General features: G+C 43.4%; 2 protein-coding genes across 5 annotated transcripts in view; one reads left to right on the forward strand and one right to left on the reverse strand.

The window, feature by feature from the left end:
- LOC112312002 (non-secretory ribonuclease-like) overlaps window positions 1-4,161 on the reverse strand; it is a 37,526-nt gene extending 33,365 nt beyond the window's left edge. Inside the window, exon 1 of one of the 4 annotated variants that reach the window (XM_045201911.1) lies at window positions 4,029-4,161. The gene's annotated coding sequence lies outside the window, so the exon portion shown is untranslated. Of the gene's footprint in view, window positions 1-3,948 lie in introns of all 4 variants that reach the window. The other 3 variants (XM_045201909.1, XM_024568521.2, XM_045201910.1) reach the window with 3 other exon arrangements.
- Window positions 4,162-7,399: 3,238 nt separating this feature from the next.
- RNASE1 (ribonuclease A family member 1, pancreatic) lies at window positions 7,400-8,945 on the forward strand. The gene is made up of 2 exons (XM_024568183.3): window positions 7,400-7,511; window positions 8,232-8,945. Exon 2 carries the CDS (start codon window positions 8,257-8,259, stop codon window positions 8,719-8,721), a length of 465 nt encoding a protein of 154 aa, XP_024423951.1. The 5' UTR covers window positions 7,400-7,511; window positions 8,232-8,256; the 3' UTR covers window positions 8,722-8,945.
- Window positions 8,946-20,871: the final 11,926 nt, after the last annotated feature.

Raw genomic sequence — 20,871 nt, forward strand, 5'->3', positions numbered from 1 at the left:
TACTCTGCACAGGTTCACCACAGGTGATTACCTTTTAAGGATGACAAAGGACAGAACACTGCTAATTCCTTCAAAGAGAAGGATGTTACAGCTCAAGGGGGAAGCTTCTCACACTCCATACTTGGGTGGTTTAACACAGACTTTAGGAAGTTAAAGATACTCAGTAAACATTTGCTGCCTCAATTAGGGTGAGGGAGTTTTAGCAAGAGCAAGTCTCATAGCAGTCTAGGTACAATGCAGTCCTGATTTCCCACTGGAGAACCTATCCATGGACGTGGGTCCTGCCTGCCAACCTCACTCCCTACTGGCTTTTCCAAGTGGGGGATGAGCCACATTTCCCACGTTTGGAACAGTTCCCCACAAATTTGGTCACAAATTAGAGGAAAAAGTGAAGGCTATGCTAAGAGAAACAAAGGAAAATGTACAGGGAACCAATAGTGACGGGAAGGAAACCGGGACTCAGATCAACACTGTGGACCAGAAGGAAGAAAGAAACATCCAACCAGAAAAGAAGGAAGAAACAAGAATTCAGAAAAACAAGGAGAGGCTTAGGAACCTCCAGGAAATCTTTAAACATTCTAACATCTGAATTATAAGGGTGCCAGAAGGAGAAGAGGAAGAACAAAAAATTGAAAACTTATTTGAACAAATAATGAAGAACTTCCCCAGTCTGGCAAAGGAAATAGACTTCCAGGAAGTCCAGGAAGCTCAGAGTTCCAAAGAAGCTGGACCCAAGGAGGAACACACCAAGGCACATCATAATTACATTAGCCAAGATGGAACAGAAGGAGAGAATCTTAGAAGCAGCAAGAGAAAAGGACACAGTTACCTACAAAGGAGTTCCCATAAGCCTATCAGCTGATTTCTCAAAGGAGACCTTACAGGCAAGAAGGGGCTGGCAAGAAGTATTCCAAGTCATGAAAGGCAAGGACGTACATACAAGATTGCTCTATCCAGCAAAGCTATCATTTAGAATGGAAGGGCAGATAAAGTGCTTCCCAGATAAGGTCAAGTTCAAGGAGTTCATCATCACCAAGCCCTTATTATAGGAAATGTTAAAGGGACTTATCTAAGAAAAAGAAGATAAAAAATATGAACAGTGAAAATGACAGCAAACTCACAGTTATTAACAACCACACCTAAAACAAAAACAAAAGAAAACTAAGCAAACAGCTAGAACAGGAAGAGAAGCACAGAAATGGAGATCACATGGAGGGTTATCAACAGGGGATTGGGAGAGGGAGAGAGGGAGAAGAGGTATAAGGAATAAGAAGCATAAATGGTAGGTACAGAGTAGACAGGGGGAGGGTAAGAATAGTATAGGAAATGTAGAAGCCAAAGAACTTATAAGTATGACCCATGGACATGAACTAAAGGGGGGGGAATGTGGGTGGGAAGGGGTGTGCAGGGCAGAGGGGAGTAAAGGGGGGAAAATGGGACAACTGTAATAGCATAATCAATAAAATATATTTAAAAAAATAAAGCTATTGTTTCAGAAACTACAGATAAGGCCCATCCTGGCTCAGGGGAGAGACAGCGGAGCTACTGGGGCACTGCTAAAGATTACTGTCTGGGGAACAAGTGGAGGCATCCGGGCCATGGTATTTCAGGAAGAGACAGAAGACGCCTGCCCCTGAGAATAGCTAACTGCCCAGGGCAAGAATACTGCAGTTTTTTATCTAATTTTCCCTGAATTTCAAAACCCCTCACCGCACTTTGTTCTCTGTTATAAAAAGGATGGTTTGGAAAGAAAATGTAAGACAGTCCATTAGGGTATGAACCCACCATCTTCTCAGATTGCAGGCCATCTGAATAAAGCTCCCATAAAGATTCACTCCCTGTCTCTGCTTATTGGGTTCAGTATGTGACAGGCAGCACAAACACCAGTGTCTTTTCCTGTTTCATTCATGTGCACATGAATAAAACTTTGTTTAGTCTTTCCTCTTAATCTGGCTTTTATCAGTTAATTCAAAGGCCCTCAAACAGGAACCTAAATGGGTAGGAAAAATTTCCCTCCCAACATCAGTGATGATGATAAGAGTACTACCTAACAACTAACAAACAAACAAAACATGAGTGGAGGATGAGGTGGTGGGTGAACTACAGAAACATGAAACTAAAACTTTATGCCATGGTATGGCTTCCTTATCCCCACTGCTACTTCCAAACTCGTCCACGTTAGCAAATAAGGTTGACTTAAGATTTCCAGGATATCAGGGGACAAAAAAATTTAAAAATTTCATTAAAAACATTCTGTTCTTCCTACCAAGGTCCCTTTCTTTTCTCCTCTTCCCCTTTCTTTCCTTCCCCAGGATTTCAAAACTGGCTGCTATTTTAAGCTCAGGTTATTAGCAAAACCAAGGTCTGACTGTTACTTGACTCCACCCCCTGTAAAAAGCAATTCAGAGATCACCCAGTGTTATTTCTTTGTGACATATCTCAACACCACTCCCTGTGAACAATCACTGACCTACCACTTACCAAAGGAGGACCTCCCCAAAATGGAATTTATTTATTAAAAATTGTGTATTTATTCTTACATGTTTAAACTTCAGTCACTTTCAAAGTACTCTCCATTTGATGCAATACACCTTTCGAGGTGTTTTTTCCCATTGCTTAACACAGTTTTTGAACTCCTTGATTTTGATGCCTTTTAGTGTTTCTGCTGTTTTTTGTTTCACCTCTTCCACATGGACATTTCCCTTTGAGGGCTTTTTTCATCCAGGGATACAAAAAAAAGTTGCTTTGGTAGATAGGAAGGGTGGGGCAAGGGGGTCATGTCGTTTTTGGTCAAAAACTGCTGAACACTCAGGGCATTGTGGGTGGGTAAATATGCTCCTAAATCATCCATCATGAAATGGGCAAATACATTGAGAGTCTTCAAAAAAAAAAAAAAAAGAATTCACTGAATGCCGCCTCTCACAACAATGCCAGCTGGTACACTGATACAGATGGGTTCCTAGAACATTCTCCTAGCAGGGGAAGCTTGTACTACAAGGTACAAGGTGCCCGCCCTCCAGAAGATAAATTCTGTTTTTTGGGGTCCTCCCTCATGGATGCTTTCTAAGCACGACTTTAAGCACTTTGCACTTCTTACCTTATTTCGTCCTAATATCAGATCTAAGAGGTACATATCCTTATGCCCATTTTAGAGACCAGGAAACTAAGGAGCAGGGAAATAAATCAAGTTCTGTAACTCATCCAGCTCTTAAGGTGCTAAACTAGAATTGGGACTGATATAACCTAAATCCAGAGCATGGACTGCCAGACAATTCAGTTCCTCCCTGTATGTACCTGGCTCTTGGAGAGGCTGATCCAGTGCTAAAGTTCAGAGCTCATGAGTCCCTTAGCAAGTTTAGGAAAAATATTTTCAAAGAGAAGAAACTTAATGTTTTTGATGTTGGGGTAGTTATTGAAGAGGCACCTGAAACAGAAACAGCACTTTCATTTTGGAATGTGGAATTTGCTAAGCAGTTAGCTGCAATAAATAAACAGCCTTTTTCAGAATGGTTTTATCCAGTGGATAAAGGAGGGGAGATTGTGGAATTTCCCAGTTAGCAATAAAGCAGGTTTTGATGATGATGGTTCAGAATTTCATGGATGTATATTTCTGGGTAAATATGTGGAGTATTTTCCAAAAACAATTACCAGTTCACCACTTCATGGAGCTGGTGACCTGCTGTTACAGAACAGATGGGGTGGGGGGGGTGTGGTGAACGATATACTATTACCGAAAGGACCCTTCCTTTCTCTCTGGGGGTCCTCCTCCCCCACCTACTAGGTTCGCCTTGCCCACCACTGGAGGAAAGACGTTTCTCAATGCCAGAGATTGGTGTAAAGGAAAGGAATTATTTACTTAAAAGTTATACTGACTTAGAGTAATGACTTAACATCTTCAGTAAGATACTGAAGTCCTTTAGAACACCCACAGATGCACATAGTCCTTACTTCTCCCTCTGCCCAATCTGAGGTACCGTATTTCAGGAAAAGAAGTAGAAGTCTGTGATTCAGGGTCCTGGCACCATCACCTGTGTCACCGCCACAGGGTCCCCATTCTGCCAAAGCCTCGTGGTTCTCCCCTCCTACTCTGTCAAAGGTGCGTCTTCCTCTTCTCCAGGTATGGCTGATGCTCCTGGGTTTAAATCCCAGTGCCAGTCTTCCTCTGCAGCCCCATTTCTGACTCCTCCTACAATCACTTACACAAGCCAGCATTCCTGTATTCTTCCAGCTTTATTGGGCTGCCATAGTAAGTCTGGGCAGGTGTGGCCCCATGGAATGGAACCAATCTTCTCCAAGCTCTCATGCAGGCACTGTCACCAGGGGGAGTTGCTTCCAAGTTCTATCTTGGGTGGAAGTCACTCCCATCCATCCCCCTGGCTCAAAGCATGACCAAAGCTATTTAACATATCTATGAAGCCAGTTAAAGGTTATAGATATGTTAAATAACCATGAGAGGAGGCTAGCTGCACAGCTGTTGCTATACAAAACAGCTCTCAATGGCCCTGCTCCACGTGTCCAATCCCCCATGCTTAGACTTGTGCAGTGAGGACATCCTACATATATTTTTCTAATATTTCCTGGACACCTTGAGTTCTGGACCCCATTACAAATCCCTATTTGGAAGCCACTCTTGGCTGCACCCTGTTACACTGTGGCCTTTTCAAAAATCCTTATCTGAGCGATAAACAGAAAGTTAAAACACATTGAGAGGTTTAGAAGTTATTTTAATGAAAAACAGAACATTCTAAAAAAAGTGACATACAGTTCAATGGGAAACCATGGAAATTTTTATTTCAAGCTGTTGGAGAGTGATATAACTAAATAAAATAATTTTACTATGAAAATAATTAGTCTAGATTTTGATACTTCTCATTCAAACAGTATCAAAATTGTCACCCAGCAAAAAGAAATCTCTTTCTGGAAGGGAATTCTGCTGCTAAGAAATACAATGTTCTGAGAACCACGATGGCGGCGTAGGTAGACACACTGCGCCTCCTCGCACAACCAGAACTGACAGAAAATCAAATGGCAAGGAGGTCCGACACCAAGGAAATAAAAAATAAACATTCATCCAGACCGGTGGGAGGGGCGGAGACGGGCACCGGGGCGGAGAGGACTCGTGTGGTCGTGGAGGGACCCAGACTGGCATATTGTGGGATGAACGGGGCATGCAGTCTGACCACTAGCGGACCCTGCGGCCCCACATTCGTGCACAGATAAACCGAGAGGACCGGAGTCAGAGTGGCGGTGAACGGGGCAGGCAGAGCAGTGGGTAGCACCCCATGGCCCCACATTCGTGCACAGATAAACCAGACAAACGGCGGGGAGCGAAGCAGACTGCGCAACCCAGGGCTCCAGCGCGGGGGGGGGGGGGGGGGGGGGGAATAAACCCTCAAACCTCTGATTGAAAACTCCCGTGGGGATTGGGGCGGCAGCAGGAGAGACTCCAAGCCTCACAGGAGAGGTCGTTGGAGAGACCCACAGGGGCCTAGAGTGTGCCCAGGCCAACCCACTCGGGAACCAGCACCAGAGTGGCCCAGTTTGATTGTGGGTAGCAGAGTGAAACATTGAAATCTGGGGGAGAGTGAAGCGGGCGCCATTGCTCCCTCTCGGCCCCTCCCCCACGTACAGCATCACAGCACAGTGACCAGTGTTACCCCGCCCCGGGGAACACCTAAGGCTCCACCTCTTAAAGTAACAGACGCGCCAAGACCAAAAAAAAAAAAAAAAGGCCCAAATGACAGAACACTTCAAAGCTCCAGAAAAAATACAACTATACAAGGAAGAGATAGCCAACCTATCGGATGCACAGTTCAAAACACTGGTTATCAAGATGCTCACAGAATTGGTTGAATCTGTTAAAAAACCAGATGAAAAATTGAAGCCTATGCTAAGAGAAACAAAGGAAAATGTACAGGGAACCAATAGTGATGTGAAGGAAACTGGGAATCAAATCAACGGTGTGGACCAGAAGGAAGAAACAAACATCCAACCAGAAAAGAAGGAAGAAACAAGAATTCTGAAAAATGAGGAGAGGCTTAGGAACCTCCCGGACATCTTGAAACGTTCCAACATCCGAATTATACGGGTGCCAGAAGGAGAAGAGGAAGAACAAAAAGTTGAAAACTTATTTGAACAAATAATGAAGGAGAACTTCCCTAATCTGGCAAAGGAAATAGACTTCCGGGAAGTCCAGGAAGCTCAGAGAGTCCCAAAGAAGCTGGACCCAAGGAGGAACACACCAAGGCACATCATAATTACATTACCCAAGATTAAACGCAAGGACCTACATCCAAGATTACTGTATCCAGCAAAGTTATCATTTAGAATGGAAGGGAAGATAAAGTGCTTCTCAGATCAGGTCAGGTTAAAGGAGTTCATCATCACCAAGCCCTTATATGAAATGTTAAAGGGATTTATTTAAGAAAAAGATAAAAAAGATATGAGCAGTAAAATGACAGCAAACTCACAGTTATTAAGGACCACACCTAAAACAAAAACAAGAGCAAACTAGGCAAACAACTAGAACAGGAACAGAACCATAAAGATGGAGATCACATGGAGGGTTGTCAATAGGGGAGTGGGAGGGGGAGAGGGGGGGAAAGGTACAGAGAATAAGTAGCATAAATGATAGGTAGAAAATAGACAGAGGGAGGGTAAGAATAGTGTAGGAAATGTAGAAGCCAAAGAACTTATAAGTATGACCCATGGACATGAACTATAGGGGGGGAATTTGGGAGGGAGGGGGTGGGCAGGATGGAGTGGAGTGAGGGGTGGGGAATGGGACAACTGTAATAGCATAATCAATAATAATAAAAAAGAAATACAATGTTCTCTATTTTTTCTCCAAGAGGGATTTTGGGTTTTGGTTTATCTTTACTTTCTCCAGTCAACTCTCACCTATAGGATGAGTGGTCACTGTAGATAAAAACTGTCACACACTCACCTCAGGAGGGTTGAAGTGACCAGAACTGGGCAAGGTCAGATAGAGGGTTCCTTCTTATCCAAACTGTTCAGGTACTCTCCTCCTCGTTCTCTAGTTAGAGACAGTTGGATACCTCTCCCTACTCTCCACTCACCTCTCACACCCTCATACCCCCATCTGCTAATAAGAGAACGGGAATTCTGGTCGAAGCCACTCCAGGACTCCTGGGTAGAGAGAGGACCTCCCTTTCCCTTCCTCTCCCTTGATTACATATTATGTGCCCTTTGCTAACCTCCAAGAGCTATTTGGACTTGGTTGGGGTTTGAGCATCAGTGCCATAGTGGCTTCCTCTGTTGCTCCTGTGAACCAGCAGACAGAGGGGAGCAAGGGCAATTCTCCACTCCTTCCTCACAATGCCCTTCTTTTCCTCTGGGCCGAAACCAAAATGCTCCTCCCCTGCTTTTCATCTTGGAAGCCAAGCCCCTTTGTAATCTACATAAAGTCCACACAACAAGGATCTGGTGACTGCAGAAATTGGCTTTCCACTTGCTCTCTCCCTTTTCTGGAATCAAAGCTAGAGACCCAGGTAAGTGGCCCAAGAGGTGGTCTCAGGAGCTGCTTCTGCTCCTGAGAGGAGAGGTTGGAGAGGAGGAAGCCAGGGTGGGCGAGGTTAACAGTGTGAAAAGCTTGGTCTAGGCAAACACAGCTGGGGGCAGAACTGGGATGAGGAGGGAGCACTCTGGCTGCAGAGAACCCATGGGACTGGAGAAGGAGCAGCCTCAGGCAGGGTGGAGGCAAGTATCACTTTGGAATACAGTGACATCCCTTTATGATGCCAGTGTCAGGCACTGGGCTGAGTTTCCCTTGTGTTGTAGGACAACAGGGCTCTGTCCACCAAGAACCTGGATGTCATGATAATATCTGGGATACAATTTGGCTCATGGTTTATTTAAAAGGATCTTCTATTGAGCCACTAGAGCACTGAGTACAAATGTATTTTATTTTTCAAATTATTTTTAGATAAAAAACCCCCAAACCTCCAGTATTCAAAAACAGCACAGACAAGATTTTAGGTCACTTTGGAGGTCACAACCCAGAGGGGAGGACCTCCTCTCTGTGACTAGTAGGAGTCAAATGCTTTTGGAGAGGAGTCTGTGTGAGTGTCTCATTACTTGGAAAATCTTGCAGGAAGAGGGATGTCTTTCTGGCTGACCTGAGGGGAGACTGTAAGCCAGGGAGATCACAGGTGGGAGTTGGTGCTCTTTCCAAAGTGATGGTTTTCCTCTTCTCTACCTTTCCTGGCTAGGCTCCTCCAGGGCAGTGAGGCCACCATGGCTCAGAAGTCCCTCATCCTGTGCCCACTGCTAATCCTGGTGCTGTTGGTGCTGGGATGGGCCCAGCCTTCCCTGGGCAAGGAATCACGGGCTATGAAGTTTCAGCGGCAGCACATGGATCCAGACGGCCACCCCAGCAACTCCAGCTATTGCAACCAAATGATGAGGCGCAGGAAAATGACAGAGGGAAGGTGCAAGCCGGTGAACACCTTTGTGCATGAGCCTTTGGTGGATGTCCAGGCCATTTGCCTCCAGGGAAACATCACCTGCAAGAATGGGCAGCCCAACTGCCACAAGAGCAGCTCCAGCATAAACATCACGGACTGTCGCCTGACGAATGGTTCCAAGTACCCCAATTGTGCATACCGGACCAGCCAGAAAGAGAAGCAGATCATCGTGGCCTGTGAGGGAAACCCATATGTGCCAGTTCACTTTGATGCTGCAGTAGAGGTCTCCACCTGAGACCAGGGCAGTGAGATGCCCCACTTCATCATATCACCTGCCTCTCCCCTCTTCCTTCCTTGCCCTGTGGGAAATAACTCAAGTTAGGGCTCCTATCTGATATAAGCATGCTTCCTAGGTATGAGGCTTGCCCTTGTGTGGTTTGGAGGGTAAGGAGTGGGTTGTGAGGAGGGCTCCATTTTAACCACTTTACTGCTTCTTTCAATAAAACTCAGTTGCAACCACCTGGATTCCTGAAGCTTTCTCCATTCCTGCTTTCCTGCCAGAGGGTGAGAACTGTAAATCTGGTTAACATTGGTGAGCAGTGAATAGGATCATTAAATGCCTCATCTTTTGATTCATCTTTTTTGGCTTTTAGAGATAATTCTTTTTTGAGATAAGTCCTTTTTAGGTAGATTCCGTGATGGCAAGCATAAAGTTTTAAATGTTGTGGTGGAAAGACTGTTCCATGATGTGACCCCTTCTCTCACCACTGAGCTGGACCCAGGCCAGACAGAGACTGTTTCCCACAAACCACCCTGAGAGACTGGCTGATCATAATTGATGTTCATTATGACATAAATCAGGACCCTTCCCCTGCCTCCTGTGACTTGCTATTTCCTGGAAGAGGCCATTGTCCTGACCTGGTCAAGCATGTAAAGTAATTTTTATACCTGGTAGCATTCATGTACTAGTATTCCTAATTATTCCCCCCACCCGCCTTTTACCCTATATAATTCTTTGGCACCTGTCAGGTGCTGCGGGGATCCATTCCATCTTGCAGCCACCCAAGATATGCCTTGTGTGTAAGTTTCCCTTAATGAATTCTACTAATTACCAGACTGGAGTGAGGAGCCTCTTTCATTGGTCTTTCCTTGCCCTCCCCTTGGGGAAGTAGGATTCCAGTCCCAGGACCTTTCCCTGTGTCTGCATTTACTAACAAGTGTGGGATGTTTTAGATAAAGGAAGCTACAGGGGACACTGCCATGCTGGATGAACTGATAGAAGGAAAATCTTAAATACTAAAATCTCTGACACAGAAAGAAGGATAGTGTGACCCTAGGAAGACCCTGCTCAGCCTTGGGGGAGGAGGAGTGTATGAAATCATGATCTTAAATTTGCCTTTCTTTTTCTTCCTTCCTTCCTTCCTTCCTTCCTTCCTTCCTTCCTTCCTTCCTTCCTTCCTTCCTCTTTCTTTCTTTCTCTTTCTTTCTCTGTTTCTTCTTTCTCTCTCTCTTTGTCTCTCTCTCTGTCTCTGTCTCTGTCTCTGTCTCTGTCTCTCTCTTTCTCTCTCACTATTACTAAGTCAGAAAAATAGGTAGCATTTTTCAATCTGTTGAGATTTTGCTTCCTGGCAATTGTCATCAGTTTGGCTCACCAAAAATTCTCTAAGAAAAAAATGAAAAAGAAAAATGGTCATTTCTTACTTAGAAAATTGGAACCTTCCATTTAGGAGCTAGAAGGGACTTTAGAAGGAAAATAATTAGATCTCAACTTGCACACAAACTTTAATTGGAAGTGCCTGCTTAGACTACTGTAGAAGAACTTGTAAAAAGTGATGTAGTTGAACAGTAGCATATACAGAAGGCACGAGAGAAGTAAAGGGGTACATGCTGATAGGGGACTCAAGACTTGGAAAATTTTAGCTTAAGGTAAAAAGTTATAAGTCTAGCAAGTAATGTATATGTTAAAGCTTTTGTTTCAGAAACTACAGATAAGGCCTGTACTGGCTCCTGGGAAAACAGCTGACCTCCTGGGGCACTGCTGAAGATTACCGCCTGGGGACAACTGGAAGCATCCGGGCCTTTGTGTTCCAGGGAGAGACAGATGATCACCTGCCCCTGGGAACAGCTAACTGCCCAGGACAAGAATGTTGCAGCTTCTTTCACCTAATCCTCCCTGAACTTCAAAACCCCTCACTGCACCTTGTTTATTCCCTGCTATAAAAACCTTGGCCTGGAAAGAAAAGAGAAGATGGTCCATTAGGGTATAAACCCACCATCTTCTCAGATCACTGGCCATCTGAATAAAGCACCCATAAAGATTCAATCGCTGTCATTGCTTATTGGTTTGGTAGTGACAGGCAGCCCAAATGCCAGTGTCTTTTCCAGTTTCAATGCCACCCATTTGTCATCCCTGACATAATGTAACCTCTGCTTTCTATAGAGGAGCAACCTGAATCTCAGAAAGGTTAAGTGGCTTGTTCATGGCTGCTGCTAGTTAGTGGCAGAGCTGGGAGTAGACACCAGGTCTTCTGGCTTCCAAGCCATCCTTTTTGCCACTAGAGTGTACTTAAAAAAAAAAATCCCCAGTCTCCCTGCTCCACCACGTGCTGTGGGGTTGTGGCTCTTTCTTTCTGGGCTCACGGGTGGCTCTTACAGATTCTCAGAGTAGTTGGCCTGTGAGTCTCTTCAGTTCTTGGCAAAACTTCCTTACACCCATTGAAAAGACTAGACTTTCATCACTTAATCATTTTATATGTTCCCATGTTTATAGCTGCATCTGGCTCTAGACAAGGTCATAGGGAGAGAAAGGCCCTACTCACTTCCAACCGGTTTGACTAGTTCTGTCATTGTCTTTACATACTACATTTATAAATATTGGAAGTGATATTTTTATTATGTAAAGTGAATTCTTAGCCCTGGGGGCTTCTGTGTGAGGAGTAGGAGCTGGTGATGAAAGGGGCCAGAGATCCCTACATTTCTGGAGTAATGGAAATCTCACTCCTTATCAGCAGTGAGGATACAGGTGGAAAGAAAGTAAACTTTAAGTTTCCAGATATGTTTCCTGTAGACAGATTTCTCTCAAGGTCATCTCACGCTTCTTTCCAAGCAAGCTTGAAGCTCCTCATTTTTCCTCCTGCTAGTGGTAACACTTTAGTGGAGCTTCTAAGAATTTCTACTGGGTGTTTTGCTGCATCTGTATCTGCATATTCACCAGCCCTGGCTCCTGGCTCCTTGAACCTCCTGGGTGTTAACCTAAAAATGAAAAGCAAAAATGAGAAATGTAAGTGTTTATTTGGGATCTGAAAAAATTGCAATTCAGAAGAACAAATTCAGGCAGAAACCTAAATAGTGTTCCCCCTTCACAGGAGAGGGGCTCAAGGTTTTTATGGGAAAAAGTGAGAAAAATAAGTAAGTTGTATTTAAAAAGAGTTTATTGGTGCTGGATGAGTTAAGGTTAGATTTGTACTTCATGGATTGGCTTGAGATTCAGCTAGAATTGTATTTAATTGATTGGTTAGTGATTCAGTCATTGACAAAGTCCAATTTTATCAGTCCTTACAAACAGAATAGTCTAGTTATTACTAACTTCTTGGAATTATGGTGATTTGGTCCAGTTTGTAAGATAAAGAAAAATAAGACATGTAGGGCAGTTCCTCTGAAATGGCTACTTTGGCTCTATATTTATATGGCTCCACTCCTGTTATCTTTCACATAGTACATGAGACTGCTGGAGGGCTCCATGTGTGGAAAAAAGTAATAGGTGACAACAAACTGCCCAGGTTCATACTTGCACAGCCAGGGAGCTAGTGGGGAAGGAAAGAGGCCTAAACAGGTAGACACTGGGAGAAGAAACATGGAGTCTTGTCCTGGAGGGGTCAGGCACAATCAAGAAGAAAAACAGTTGTTTGAAGACAAATCAGAGACCTCTGTTCTGTGTAGAGACTATTGCTACCCTACAAATAAAGAAGTACTAGTCCTTCCAGTGCTAACAGCAGATTTTGACCTTGGTCCTTGAGTTCAGCTAAGACAGCATTCAGAGCCAACAACTCAAATACAAATGAAAATTTATTTAGAAAGTCACAGAGGTAGAAGTGAGCCAGCTAGGCTGTGTGACTCAGGAAACAAGTCACAGAAGTAAAAGAAGGGCCCTTGGAGCTGAGGAGAAAGAAAGCAAAGATAACATTCTTGAGGGAAGAAGAGGGGTAAAGGCATGGGTGTGCTCCACAGAGAGTGTACCTGAGAAAAGAAGAGGGAGGGGAAAGGTGTGGGTGTATTCCAGAGAGAAAGAGCACACACTGGGTCCCTCATCTTAAGTGTTTTCTAAAGGAAGGTATTTTAGGGGTCTCAGGGGAGGATCTCAATAGAATATTCAACAGCTTTCCAGATGTGTCCTTTCAGGGCCATGGTTTCTACTGATTGGTCAGTGCTAGGGTAGAGGGTCGTTAGTCATTGCATCTAGTCGTGATGTCAGCCATGGTGTCACTTCGCTGCTTTTCTGGGCCTGGAGCTGAAACACAACTGAGGCCTAGGTGTTATCTCTACTTTGACCAAAACTGTCTCTATGGTCAATAGGCCCAAGCCCTAGTTCCTAAGATTATTTGATGTTGATCAGATCCTCATTGTCCTAGGGGCTTAATACCTCAGGAGTAGTTGTGTAAAAGCTTGTATGGGAATCATATAAGGTATTTCTCCAGCCCCCTTGTTTCTTCTCTAAGGGAGTCTAAATGACATGACTAGTGATATGAAAGATCTAAACCACATGACTAGCAACATGCTAGGGGAGGAAAGGTTACCCTCGGGGTAAGATTCCTAGCCTATAATACTTGTTTTCTCTACTTTTGCTCCTTGCTAGGCACCTGGGACTTTCCACACTGGTGATATTCCATATCTGGACTATAATTCCTGCTCTGCTTATGCCTGTCTAAATGCCTACTGTATCACTGGAGACTAACCCAGGCAGATTAATCTTAAAATGGAGGTACTAACATGTTAAGATGGGTATCTGCTTGAAGGCAGAGATGTCCATATCCAATGAAGAATAATGTTAATTTTCAGAAGCTTCAAGAATCCCACACTTTCGGTGGATAGATAAACATGTTAGAGGTTTCATCTCTTCCTACCCCTGCAGCTTTAAGTGTATCTGATATAGTCAGCAGTTAGACAGACATGAACAGAGCAGGAAAGAAAGGCCAAGTAGGAAAGGTCACTAGGGCAGAAAGCCCAGAGTGTTTAGCAACAGGCAAAACTGGGAAAACAAGTATTGTGGGGTGACTTGTCCTCCCCTAGCATATTACTAGTCATGTGGTTTAGACCCCCTGAGCTTTCATATTGTTGGTCATGCATTTTGGACCCTCTTCTGACCTTTCCCCCTCTGGCATGTCCCTATCCATGTAGTAGACTCCCTTAGAGGAGAAACAATGCCAAAGAATAGCCTTATCTGACTTTCATACAAGCCCTTGCACAACTACTCCCTTAAGCATTAAGCCCCTAAGACAATGAAGTTCTGATCAACATCAAATAATATCAAGAACAAAGCCTTGGATCTGTTGACCACAGAGACAGAGTTTTGGTTGAAGTAGAGATAACACCTAGGCCTCAGTTGTGTTTCAGCTCCAGGCCCAGAAAAGCAGCAAAACCAGATAAAGAGACACTACAGCTGACATCAAGACCAGATGCAATGACTAATAATTCCCTACCCAAGCACTGACCAATCAGTAGAAATTATGACTCTGAAAGGACACATCTGGAAATATGATGATTACTCTACTGAGATCCTCCCCTAAAAAAAAAAACTCTAGGCAGCCTCTCTCTTTCTCCCTCTCTCATATGCGCACCCCTTTCCTTCCCCCTTTCTTCCCTCAGGTGCATTATCTTTGTTTTCTTTCTCCTAAGCTCCAAAGGCCCTTCTTTTGCCCCTGTAACTTGCTTCTTGAGTACATGCAGCTCAGCTGGTTCACTTCTTCCATGGCTCACTTCTACCCCTGTGACTTTCTAAATAAACTTTCACTTGTATTTGAGTTCCTTAGCTCTGAATTCCTTTCTTAGCTGAACTCAAAGACCAAGGTCTAACATCTGGTGTTGTTCAGCAACTACATATTGACAAAATCATAGTGTCTTTTTCCTCTTCTGGCCTGGCAATCCTCTTCTGCCTCTCTCTGTGGTAAATTCGTTCTTCAGTTTCAGCAGACAATAGCTCCCCATTGCAATACTATATCCACAACTAAAATAAGTCCTTCAATTAACAGAGTAAATGATAATTATAGCAAGTTCCTCCTTTCCAAGAGCTCCCTCATCAGTATTTGCATGTTGAGCTCTCTCTGTCTGTGAAATGAAAGCCTGCTCCCAATCTCCTTGCATGCGTTTTTAGAGTGGTTCAGACCTCACAGAGCAAGTGGGATCACTAGGGCCTCTGAATCTACTTGCTCATGGCAGAAAGCACTTTAATATTGCTTTTGGGAGTGATCATAAATCCACAATATTAAACAATTCTCCACATGCATTATTCTTAATTTATGATGGAGGTCCTACCTAGAAGGTATGTTACTGGTACAAGGTTTGTGTGCCTAATGCTCAAAAAAAAAAAAAGACCAATATTCAAAACGTTAGAGTTTGAAGGAAAGTTCATTGACCAAAGAAGGTCTAACTCAAGAAGATTGGGGAGGGGGGTGCCTTATAGCTTCTGCAAATCCATCTCTAGAGAGCACAGAATTCAGGTGTCTTTATGTCAAGGGAAGGGAGGAGGGGCGAGGCAAGAGGTGGGTGAGAATCTTAGACAACTAGGCATGACAGGGATCCAAGAAAGAATAAGAAATTTCTAAGTCTCTTTGTTCCCGCCAGTCCATTGACCCCCACTGAACTGAGTGCAGTCTGGACACTCCTGTAAATCTTTTATAAACTATCATTACTTTGTACATATTTCCCCACCTCTTTAGGGAAGGCTCCTTCTGACAAGGGGCTGCTCTTGCAAAAACTCAAGCCTTAAGCAGAATTCGTCTAGTTAGTTAGTGTATACATAACAGGAGCTATTAACCCTAAAGGTCATGGAAGAAATGCAGGTTAGAATTAAGACAGAGAGAACAAGCATTTCATTCTGTTTCAGGGACAGAATAAAAATGTACCTCCTGAAGACTAGACAGTGGTACATCTGGAAGCATCCCAACACTGTTTCCCAGGAGCCACTTTCTAGGGCACAAATCCCATGGTACCTTTGCAAACCATTCAATGAATTCACATATACTTTGGGTTTCTTTGTAGCTTGCAGTAGTGGGTGGGAAGGTGTTTTCTTACTTTCCTCTCCTCCTTGCTTATCTCCCTCGTATTCCCTTATTGTCTTCTTAATTAACAATTAACAATAAAGAAGGCATCATTCATCAGAATGGACAGAGTCTCATTGTTAGGTAACCTTAAATGCCAGGTTCTTGAGTGTCAATGTCATAGAAATAGGCACTGAACTCAGTACGAGATCAAGCACATAGATTTTATTGCAAAGAGCTTGTTCACAGGGGAATTGACTAGAAAAGAGAAGTTGAGCTCTCTGTGGGGTTCTTGTGGATGTCTTATATAGGGGCCTTGGTGTAGGTGTAGGACTTGGAAATGAGGATGAAGTCGATTGTCTCACAATCGATAGTCAGCTTGTGGCAGTTGATCTTGGGGAGTCACAAGATGTTTCCCATGGTCAGTGGACCATTCGAAGTTCCTGTAAAATAATGCTTGCGAAAATATTCTTGTTACTCAGGCAGGTCACGGGCCCAGAGACTTGAGGTTCTGCAACCCATTGTGGGTTCTTGCCTTCACACAGTAAAGAATTCAAACACTAGCCAGCATAGAGTTTAAAATGAAAATGAATTTATTAGTAAAGCAGTGAGACACAGAACGGGCTACTCCACAGATAGAACACCACCCTCCCAACCCTTTAGAGAAATTTGCTTTTTTTATTGAGATTCACTTAATTAGGGGATTGGGTATTCAATAAGGGGGAGAATTATTCAGGATCTTCCTGTTATTGGAAAGGGACCATGTCTAGGGCAAGCCAGTAGTGTGTGGAGATTTCTCAGAGGAGCTCCATCAGCCATTTTGCGGTCTTTTATGGGCTTTCCATTTCCCATTATGGTGCCTTTGGATGTGTTGTTTAGCATGCTAATGTATTACAATGAGTGTATAATGAGGCTAGGGGTACAATTAGTTGCTGTGTTGGACCAATGTGGTCTCTTTCAGTTTTAAGCTGATGTGGAGGGTAGTCTTACTATCTTCTTGACACTTCTTGTAGCTTTTACCAATTATAGCTGTTTTGCTCCATACCCTACTCATTACCATTTAATTGACAAAAGCAACTATTTTGCAGAACATGATGTTAAAAAAGGATGTTATTGTTGTTGTACATTCTATCTTTTTGTTACAGGCCTAAGATTCATATGCCTGATGCTCCAAAAGAAAGGCCAATATTCAATAGATCAGACTTTGGAGCAAGGAAAGGTTAATTGTTTTTTTAAAAAGGCCCATCTTGAGAATTAATTCTCAAATCCATCTTAAAAGAGTCTGAATTCCAGGCATCTTTTATTGTCAAGGTAAGGGAGGAAGGGCAAGACAAGGTATGGGCTGTTCTTAGACAGGTAGGCATCAAAAGGGATTCTAGGAAGAGTGTGAAATTTCTCAATTCCTTGTTCCCAGTTGGTCCATGGATCACCACTGATCTGAGTCCAGTTATGGAGACACTTGTGATTCTTTGAAAAACAGTCATTACTTTGTGCGTATTTTCTCACCTCTTTGCTGACAAGCAGGCTGCTCAAGTTCAAGCAGAATTCTGTTAGTTAATTAGGATATCTATAGCAGGAGCTATTAGCCTGCAGACCAACAGAGAAAGGAGGCATTTCATTCTGTTACACTTTAAGGGTGTGGTTAGGTTAGTTTCAACTATGGAATTTTACTGAAGCAGGGAATCATAGTCAGGCATCTAAGATGGAATTCCTTCAGTCTAGGTGGATCCTGGATGTTACCCCTACACTGTCTCGTCACTGAGCATGTTTTATAGGTGAGTGTGGTCACTGTACTTCAAGCTCATTATTACTATTCGTCACTCTCTAGTTTCTTCTTGCTACATGTCTGGGTAGAATGACTCTGAAGGTTAGTTTTCTTCCTTTTCTGAATTCCATGACTATGCAGCTGGGTGGATTATTGTTCAATATTTTTACTGTGGTGATTGTTTTTATAAATGTATAGATATGTTAAAACTGATCAGATTGCATACTTTAAATATGTATGATATAAAAATATACCAGTATACCTCAATGAAACTATTTTTTAAATGTGCTCCCCAGACTGCCCTGTCCCCTCTCCTACCAAGGGAAAAAGTAGTTTCCTCTATGTATATCTAGACTTTTCATAGTTGCCCAGAATGCAAGACTAGGACTGGTAATGAATAAAAGAAAATCAAGAAAAAAATTATTTAGAAGGAACTTAATAAACACCCTTGGTTACCACAGCAGTTTTTGTAAAGGAAAAGTAGATCAATCCCTCAGGGAAGGAGGGAGGGATCCATCACTACAGGCTATAGGGAAAACCTTGAGTTTCTCCACTTCCCTCCCTCCAGATGATTTTGGCTGGCTCTCCCTCTGGCTCCTTGCCTGTCACACCAGAATCCAGTGTTGTCATCCTCACCTGGGGATATGTTTATTGATTTTATAGAGATAGGAAGGGAGAGAGACAGAGACAGAGACAGAAACAGAGACAGAGACATTGATGTGAGAGGGAAACATCATCAATTGATTGTCTTCCATATATGCCCTGACCAGGGATCGAACCCACAACTCAGATGTGTGCCCTGAACAGGAATAGAACTCACAACTTTTGGTGTACAGGACAATGCTCCAACCAACTAAGCCACCCGGCCAAAGTGCAACAGTAATATTTAACACATATCTACTCGACTACTGTGGCAAGTCATTGTCCCAAAGTGAAAGACAGAAAATTGGGAGCTGGCTAGAAGGTGGGCTGTTTGAGAATGTCTTGTTGTAGAGAAATAAAACAACTTTCCTTGAAGTTTGTAATAATTTGAGGGGACATGGAACTAACTTTATGATTACCAGGAATTTCATTAAGCCGATTTTATATCTATATTGTTCATTTAGGTCTTGCGACTGTACTGACAACTAACACTAATCACTATTGAAAACTCCAGTTTTCTTGTTTGTCTTTCACACTAAACTGAAAGCTATTAGAGAACAGAAACCAGTTCTTTTTATCCTTGTATGGCTGGTGATTTGCAGGGTGCCAGATCAAGTAGACTTTAGCAGATTTTACAAATTAAAGTGAGTACGTGTGGTATCCTGTACTTAACAAGGCACCCGATTGTCTGCAGAACTAAGTAACTTGCGCAGCTAGTAAATGTCTTACGAAGGGGCAAAGGTGGAATGGCCATTGTAATGAGAAGGTATCTGCAGACTGAAGAACAATACAGGCAATACAGACCATAACAGAATTTATTGAAGGGTAATTTACTTACAGGGATGTAGTATCAAAGCAGACAGAGAACTCAGCAGTTTTGCATAAATTATTATCTACTAATAGGTCCCTGTTATAGTACTTTCTTCTTTTTTTAAATCCTCACCTGAGGATATGTTTACTGATTTTAAAAGAGAGAGCATGGGAGGAGAGAGAGGGAGAGAGAGAGAGAGAGAGAGAGATGTGCAAGAGAAACATTGATTGGTTGCCTCCCACACACACCCTGACCAGGGGTCAAGCCCACAACCTTCTGGTGTATGGGATGATGCTCCAAACAACTGAGCTACTCAACCAGAGCTAATACTTTCTTAAAAGTATAATTCAGGTACTAATGATTGACAAGACAAAGGGACAAAGGATAAAGTACTTACCAGGGGCCATTCTTCCTGGTGGTCCTTGTGATAGATGATTGTTTCTATTCATACCATCACCAGCTTGATATTTATCTTGGTTTTTATGACATACTAGTCATTACTAATAAAGGGATCAAAGTTTTGCCACCCTAAAACTGTCTTTTTTTGGATATTATTTTAAGCTGTTTATTAAGAAACAAAAGACTGGACTTCCGGCCAAGATGGAGGCGTAGGTAGTCACACTGTGCCTCCTCACACAACCAAAAGAAGGACAAGAACAATTAAAAAAAAACAACAACAGAACTGACAGAGAATCAAACTGTATGGAAGTCTGACAACCAAGGAGATAAAGAAGAAACATTCATCCAGAGTAGTAGGAGGGGCGGAGATGGGCAGCTGGGCGGAGAGGACTCACAGCAAGGTGGGGGCTGGCGGACACAGTGAAGTGGTGGATTGTGGAACAGGCAGGCCAGGCTGCAGCTGGCAGACCCCACAAGGTGGTGGCTGGCAGCCCCGTGGCCCCACATTTGCACATAGATAAACTGGGAGGAACAGTGGGGGGGTGAAGCAGACCACGCAACCCAGGGCTCCAGCACCTCCGATTGAAAACACCTGTGGGAGTTGAGGCGGCAGCAGGAGAAACTCCCAGCCTCACAGGAGAGTTCCTTGGAGAGACCCACAGGGGCCTAGAGCGTGCACAAGCCCACCCACCTGGGAATCAGCACCAGAAGGGCCCAATTTGATTGTGGGTAATGGAGGGAGTGACTGAAATCCTGCAGAGTGGAACAAGCGCCATTGCTCCCTCTCAGCCCCTCCCCCACGTACAGCGTCACAGTCCAGCTACAAGCCTTACCCTGCCCTGGTGAACACCTAAGGCTCTGCCCCTTTACATAACAGGTGTGCCAAGACAAAAAAAAAATGGCCCAAATGAAAGAACAGATCAAAGCTCCAGAAATAATACAACTAAGCAACGAAGAGATAGCCAAGTTATCAGATGCACAGTTCAAAACAATGGTAATCAGGAAGCTCACAGAATTGGTTGAATTTGGTCGCAAATTAGATGAAAAGATGAAGGCTATGCTAAGAGACACAAAGGAAAATGTACAGAGAACCAATAGTGATGGGAAGGAAACTGGGACTCAAATCAATGGTGTGGACCAGAAGGAAGAAAGAAAAATTCAACCAGAACAGAATGAAGAAACAAGAATTCAGAAAAATGAGGAGAGGCTTAGGAACCTCCCAGACATCTTTAAACGTTCCAACATCCGAATTATAGGGGTACCAGAAGGAGAAGAGGAAGAACAAGAAATTGAAAATTTATTTGAACAAATAACGAAGGAGAACTTCCCTAATCTGGCAAAGGAAATAGACTTCCAGGAAGTCCAGGAAGCTCAGAGAGCCCCAAAGAAGCTGGACCCAAGGAGGAACACGCCAAGGCACATCATAATTACATTAGCCAAGATGAAACAGAAAGAGAGAATCTTAGAAGCAGCAAGAGAAAAGGACACAGTTACCTAAAAAGGGGGGTCCCATAAGACTGTCAGCTGATTTCTCCAAAGAGACCTTACAGGCAAGAAGGGGCTGGCAAGAAGTAT

This window comes from Desmodus rotundus, chromosome 7, assembly GCF_022682495.2.
Source record: "Desmodus rotundus isolate HL8 chromosome 7, HLdesRot8A.1, whole genome shotgun sequence".
NCBI classification, from domain to species: Eukaryota; Metazoa; Chordata; class Mammalia; order Chiroptera; family Phyllostomidae; genus Desmodus; species Desmodus rotundus.